Below are 7,353 nucleotides of genomic sequence, written 5' to 3'. Positions count from 1 at the left end.
GTCAAGCCTTGTCATTGGACGGAAGGGAGGGCTGCTTGGCACCCAGATGGACGGCCAAGAAGTGGCAGCTGGGAGGCTGGCTGGGTGTCACCCCACCCTCCGGGTTGATGTCACATTCCCATCTACAGGGGGTAAAATCCTGGAGGAGGGCCCAAGGTAAGGAAGAGCTACCTGTACCGGGGCCTCAGCTCAGCACTCAGACTACTCCAGCTGGGGTGGACACCCTGGCCGGTCTCGGAGGGTGAGGACAGGGCACACTGCCACCAGCCCGACTGGTGAGCCACTTCCTTCCAGGAGACACCACACGTCTTCAGGGGCACTGTTACCTGCACCCCCAGGTGGCTGCTGGGGTGGGGAGCTGAGACCGCACTGGTAGTAGCCCCCAAGATTAGCTAGCTGGCCAACAACCCACGACCCCTGGGGGCTCTGTCAGAGTCGTCACACCCGAAACCTGAGGCCGTGTCCCCACCAGTCTGGCCGCACAGTGGCTCTCCCGTCGGCAGTTTCGCCTCGTCCCAAGCTGACACGCGGCAGATTGGCTGGTCTGGCATCCCCTGGGGACAGCTGGTAACCCTGGGTCAGATTTGGCCCGAGAGGATTCTAGCCTTCTGTTGCTGGGGGCCCCTGTGAGGTCCGACCCCCATGAAGGGGACAGGGCGTGGAGGGGCGCAAGCCGATGGGACCGCAGGCTGAAGCCCACACCCTGGTGGCGCCGGGCTGACCAGGACCCCTGAACTACAGCTGGAGAGTGGTCCCGGCAGAGTGCGGTGGGGTGGCGTGACAGCCAGGGCGGCGCCACCCATGGCGCTGGAGGCCGAGATCGTGCACTGTCACAGTCTTCGTCACTTCCCTGTACCCAGAGCCCCTCCCCAGCTGTGACCTCCCTCTGCCGCTCCCGCAAGCCCCTGTGGCACATACATGAAGACAAAGACACTTCAAACCGGAGTCTCCACCACCGTCGGGGCGGGGGCGCTGCCTGAAACACTGGCAAGTTTCTGCTAAAGCCAGACCCAGCCGGCCACCCCCACCCCCAAGCCAGTCCACTTCTAGATCCAGACCCCTGGAGGGAGCCCTGTGTCCCCACAGCCGTGGGTCAGATGCTCACAGCGCAGCTGACAGCAAGCACTCACAACCCGCAAGTCCGCCCTGAGGGGCTCAGACGCAAACACGGCATCGGAGGGGACAGAGGGTGCCGTGGGGACGTGCAGCGTGACACCCACACGAAGCTGGAGGATCCAAGAGCACACGGTACAGAGTCCCAGGAGGGGGGCACGTGGCAGGAGGAGTCAGAGCTGTGCTTGCCGGGAAGGGGGTCGGGGCTGGGGTGGACGAGGGAGGAGGTCGGGATGTCCTGGCCCGAGTGCAGGTGCGCAGCGCTCAGTGGGTGCCCCAGAGCCTCGTGGAGCCCGCGCAGAGGTGAGCGGCTGTACACGCTTCCCGCACCTGGCCAGCAGGTGGCGTGGGGGCTAAGGCACTGGATCCCACATGGCTGACTCTGCGGTTCGAATCTCAGCCCCAGTAACTTGAAAAACACCAACCAGTGTGCGTGCATGCTCGGACTGCTGAGAGGAGAGTGGCGAAGAGACTGAGGCACGGCCACCCCCGGCTCATTCCTCACTTTCCCTTGTCTCTGTCTCTCTCCAACAAGCACATGTACCCTATGACAAAAATCTAAGAAAAGGAAAACCACTCGGTGCAAGGACCACCTTTCCTGCGAAATCCCACCTTATCTCCTCCTGCCCCCCAAGTCACAGCCCCATCGCACCCCACACTGCCGACCCCGCGTCCCTGCAAGAGGCTGCTCGTAGGCCAGGTGTTCACTGGGCCGCGTCCTGTGGGCCAGGCATTTCTGTGGTCCAGGAGCTGGCTGGGCCGCGTCCTGTGGCCCGGGAGCTCGCTGGGCCGTGTCCTGTGGTCCGGGAGCTACCTGGGCTGCTTCCTGTGGTCCGGGAGCTCGCTGGGCCGCGTCCTGTGGTCTGGGAGCTCGCTGGGCCGCATCCTGTGGGCCAAGCCTTTCTGCGGTCCGGGAGCTTGCTGGGCTGCACCCCGTGGGCACGGCAGAGCCAAGCGAAAGCTCGTTTGGCTCGTGGTTCCTGGGTGGAAGGGTTTCTACCTGTGACGAAGCCCGTTTTCACGTGGGTCCTGCTGTGTGAACGGATGTGCCCCCCGTGGGGACCCGGGGATAGGCCAGGGAGTCCTCAGCTCTGGCTGGCCTGGCTGTCCGGCCACCATGCCCAGCCCGGCCACAGCGCCCAACCCCACCCCGTGTGCCAGCACAGCGGGCAGACCAGCTCGGCACCAGACCTGCCCAGCTGACGGGTGCAGGCTCAGGTCTCCAAGTAGCCCCCCCCCGGGCGGGAGTGGCAGGTGAAGCCCGGGTGCCTGCAGGGCTGTGTCCTGAGCCCTCCCATTCGCAGCCCTCGGCCACTGCCCTTCAAGATCCCAACCTTCCTGTATCTTTAGCCCGGATCTTGAAGGGAAGTGCTTACCCTGGGCCTCCCAGGTGGGCCAGATCTGACGGCAAGTGTCCTCACAGGGGAAAAGCAGGGGGAGCTCGGCAGGGACCCCCACGAGGAGGCTCAGTGTGAGGACAGACGTCAGGACTGGAGTGAAGCCTCACGCCAGATAGCCAGGGAGGCCGGGTGAGCGCCGTGGGGGCTGGGAAGTTCTCCCAAAGCCCACTGGGGCAGCAGGACCCGTCCACACCTGGATTTCCAACTCGCCTCCCAGACACTGAGCCTGCTGCCTCCTGAAACCCAGCAGCCCTTGCTGTGAGTGGTGGAGGGGCAGAGCAGGGGGAGGAAGGGGCACGTTGCCATGGCGTCGCCACCGACGCCAGCACAGAAATTCCCAGCGTTCCGTGCATTCCATTTCTCGCGCCCGTGGCCCGTGGTTATCCACCCTCGTGGGTTTCCCAGGGTCGTTCTGTGCCCCTTTTCCTTTCACGGGATGCTGGGGTCCCTGTGTTTGTTCTTAGGGTGACACTGAATCTGATGATGCAGACTTTTGAACTACGTTGCTGGATTCAGGGAAGCTACAACGTATTTTCTTTTTTAAAAGAAAGATTTTTGGTATAGGGCACATGCACTTGCTGGAGAGACAAAGAGACTGAGAGACAGAAACCGAGAAACCGCCCCCCCCAGGGAGTGGGGGGTAGCCACGCTGCAATCCCTTCTCCTCCATTCTCCTTTTGGGATTTGAGCACCCATGCATACATGTCCAGTGTGAGTTTTAAGCCAGAGAGTCCAGGACTCAAACCGCGGTCTGCTTTGTGGGAGTCCAACAATGTAACCCTTGCACCACCAGCTGGTTCCAAACCATTTTCTTTATACTAGTCTTTATATTGTTTTAACAAGACAGTCTAAACATCTGCGAGTCGCTGTTATGGTAAGGTAACATCATTACAGATTTCTCAGTGCCATCTGTTACATTGTGCCCTTGAGTAACCCTCCTTGCTTAATATTACTGCCTGGGACCTGGTCCTAGTTGCAATTTTGTGACCATTGTCTAGAGTGATTTGTTCCCTCTTCTAAGCAAACAGGCTTCTTTGTTACAATAGTTACAGATGATTTTAGTTACAAATACTACTACTGTGATAGGCATTTGCTAGGAAGAGCAGGCAGCCCTAAGATAGGACAGTGAGCCGGCTGCAGCCTGCTGCCTCCCGAAATGCAGGACATCTGTCACAGCAATCACAATGTATCGGGAGTTACAACCAGACCGTCTGCAGAGGCCCCTTCCTCCCACCAGTTCCTGGCACGGGAAGGCGGGAAGGGGAGGCAGATCCCAACTTCCCACCTGTGAGAGAGATGTGCCTGCCAGGAGCAAGTTCCTGAATTCAAACAAAGAGCGCAGATACCGTGACTGGCCTCCCACAGGGAAATATCCACCATCACCTCTACTAACAAAACTAACGCCTAACCAGCTCCAGACGCTGCTGCTACCTAGCGGCCCACTGGCCAACACAGCTTTTGAGTGCACTTCTTTCTACAATCTTCCTTTCCTGTTAAATACTCCTTGCTGCCTACTCTATGGTGGATGCACTTTATTCCATGCTGCAGGGCCGTGTCTCATTTAGAGATCTGGACCTAAAAAACCAAGCATTTTACATGGCTCAGCTCAGCGCTCTCCCATCCTGGACGCAACCACCAGTTAAGCCTTAAAGTACAAGAAAGAGGAAGAAAGTAAAGCAAAACATAGGTTTAAAAATTATTTACTTATGAGACCAGCAGTTGGCATAATGGCTATGTCGCTGGACTCCCACGTAGTCAACCACGGTTCAAGTCCTGGACCCAGTGGCTTAAACTCACACTGGGCGTGTGTGCGTGCGTGCCCAAGATCCCGAGAGAATGGAGAAGGGATCGTGGCATGGCCATCCCCCCGAAGGGTGATTTCTACTTTCTGTCTCTCTCTGTCTGGTGACCGCATGCTTTGGATTTTCAGAGCTTGGGGACTACCGGGGTTTTGTCTGGAGGGCCACGAACTTGGTCGCTGTCCTCAGCCCTCCAGCTTGCGAGGTCCATCGATTTCCTCAGAGCGTGCCACTGTCAGGCCGGGCCCAGTTTCACATCACCACTGTCACGGCCAGGCAAGCTTCGCACGACCACGTCACGGCCAGGCCCGGCTCCGTGTGACCACTGTCACGGCCGGGCAAACTTCGCGTCGCCAGGTGACCTTGGTTGCTCCACAGGCCCCGGGTGTGGCAATGCATGTGCAGCGCTGCTGGTGACCTGCAGCTCACACTGCCCGCTCCCCAAGGTGATTGTCCTGTCAGACTGTCCTAGAGCTATGCGGAGGCCTATTGAGGAGCAGCACACACAGAGATGCCCTGAAGGGGAGTGGCTGCTGGGTGGGGTGCCCACCCTGGGATCCCTGGGGTCCCGTGGACTTGGGTGGAACTGCACAGAGAGCCAGGTGACCGGCGGTGTGCCCACGCTGGTGGGCAAGGGGGGCTGTGTGGGTCCAATGCACCGGACAGCTCTCCTGCGCTGGACAGGGCGTGGGCTCTGCCCCCAGGCCCCGCCTGCACTGAGCAGGCTGCCCGCATCAGGCCTTGCTCAACCACAGCAAGAGTCCGGTTTGGTGTTTTCAGAGATGCTCTTCACACACATGCACACACATGCTCACTTAGACACACAGACATATGCTCATTTAGATACACACACTCACACACATGTACATGCATGCTCACACCCATGCTCACTTAGACACACATACATGCACACTCACTCACTCAGACACACACATGCATGCACACTCATGCATATGCACACTTAAGACACACACACACATGTACTCCAGACAGCAGACCTCCCCTCTCCCAGAGGCCAAGGCTGCTTAGTTGGCTTAAGGAATATTGGCTCTTGGGTTGCCCTCGGACCGCCTCCACCTGCTGGAGAGCCCGCGCAGCTGTGCAGGGTGGACTAGCCGCCGCCCCGAGGGCAGGCAGAGGCTGCAAGGAGCAGCCTCCTCGCTTCGGCAGACTCCGGGGGCAGGCGGGAGGGGAGAGCTGCATGCAGAGAAAAGCCAAGGCGGCCTGCCAGACTGCTGGGCTGCGTTACGTGGCACGGGGCCGGTCCGGCCTGCTCGGAGCAGAGAAGACTATGGGGAGAGTTGGGGGGGCGTACCTGGCTTTCTCCGCTTGCTCTGAGTCAGAAGGAGGGACAGACTGGGAGGCCGGCAGCCATTGACCAAATAGCGTGACTCACCCCTGCCCCGGGATTCCATGCACTCGGCCGCAGACAGGAGGTCAGGCCCTCCTGCACGCCGAGTACCTACGAGTGCAGCGTTTCAAAGGAGTTCTGGCACTCACGTTTTGTCGTGTGCTTCTATTATTTAAGAACTTTAATGAGCATTTATTACTTTTATAATTTTTATTTTCATTTCCAGAGGGCCCATGTATGCTCCAGAAAGAGATGGGGAAACACAGAGAGAAAGAGGAGCAAGTGCCCCAGCGAACATGGTCACCCCCCAGCCTTTTGTCCATTCCTCCACCTGTTGGGCTTTGGGACACACACACATGCACCCAGCGTGTTTTCTAAGCTGCCAGGCTAGGATTGACACCATTGTCAGCCACATGGGGTCTGGCTCCCTGAATCCTTAGGCCACAGAACCTGCTTGTTTTTGTAATTTTTTTTTTTTGAGAGGCCTTTGCTATATGGCATGTACACTTGCCAGAGAGACAGAGAGAGACAGAGACAGAAAGCAAGAAATTGTTCCCCAAGGGGGATGGCCACACCGCAATCCCTTCTCCTCCATTCTCCTCTCGGGATCTTGGGCACGCACGCACACACGCCCGGCGTGAGTTTAAGCCACCAGGTCCGGGACTCGAACCATGGTCAACTACATGGGAGTCCAGCAACATAGCCATTATGCTAACTGCTGGTCCCCATTTTTATAATTTTTAAACCAAAACCCACACAATGGAGTAAGAATCGAAAATGTAAAGTGTATGGTGGCAAATGCTTCATTCTCGGACCCGGGTCTACTGTCAGCCAGAGCAGGGTGGGCCCCAGCACGAAGATCTATGGAGGCACTCCGTGCACACGTCTCATGTACTGTGTGCAAACATGCATACACGCCACATGCTACACGCCCTGCACACACAGTGCCCAGTCTGCACATGCATGCTTTTAGTCTCTGGGTGTTCTCAGGGCACTCCTGAATGGGTCTCTGTGCTGAGAGTACACGGCCAGAGCGAGAGGGCAGCCCGCTGCACGGGACACCACCCCACCCTCCCGGGGACGAGAGGGCAGCCCGCCGCATGGACACCACCCCACCCTCCCGGGGGACACCTCGCGATGCCCACGTGCCCTTCTGGTTGGCATTTCCTGTCTGTCCTCAAGCTAGGTGAGCCCAGGAAGTGTGACCATCAGGATGAGACCCGTAGTCCCGGGGAAGGGGACAGGCGCTCCGTGCCTGCCCGTGAGGCCCAGCTGAGGCCGTGGTGGGCTCATAGGTCCTCGTCCCTGAAGAGCGTGAGGTTGTGCTCCCGGATGTGCCCCAGCAGGGCCCGCCCTCGCCACTCTAGAGCCTGGAGGGCCCGCGCCAGCCCCTGGGCCCCGCCTTGGCTCTCCCAGAACACCGGGTCCAGCTGCAGGGATTTGAGGAGTATGTTGCGCAGACAGCCCGAGGCGAGGACCGTCACGGCAGATTCCGGGAACCTGCGGGGAGGAGGGCGAGCCCCACGTCAGACGGGAGAGTGCTGGTGGGCCCAGAGTCCAACAAAGGCAGAACTGGCCGGCGGGGAGCCCCAGCAGAGGTCGCCTGAGGTCCCCAGGACCAAGCCAGCGTGGTGGCGGACTCTGCAGAGGCAGGAGAGAGCTTTCGGAGGGGGCCCCCGCCCGCCGGGCC

At 59.3% G+C, this 7,353-nt stretch overlaps 1 protein-coding gene across 1 annotated transcript in view; it reads right to left on the bottom strand.

The window, feature by feature from the left end:
* Positions 1-6,333: 6,333 nt before the first annotated feature.
* Positions 6,334-7,353, bottom strand: part of GASK1A (golgi associated kinase 1A) — a 32,431-nt gene continuing 31,411 nt past the window's right edge. Inside the window, 1 exon segment of the mRNA XM_006169760.3 lies at positions 6,334-7,163. Coding sequence (XP_006169822.1) covers positions 6,953-7,163 — 211 coding nt within the window. The 3' untranslated portion in view covers positions 6,334-6,952.

The sequence above is a fragment of the Tupaia chinensis genome, unplaced genomic scaffold (genome assembly GCF_000334495.1).
Source record: "Tupaia chinensis unplaced genomic scaffold, TupChi_1.0 Scaffold147500_1, whole genome shotgun sequence".
Lineage (NCBI taxonomy): Eukaryota > Metazoa > Chordata > Mammalia > Scandentia > Tupaiidae > Tupaia > Tupaia belangeri.
Note: the sequence above shows the minus strand (reverse complement) of the source record. Positions and strands in the feature narration are given on the sequence as shown.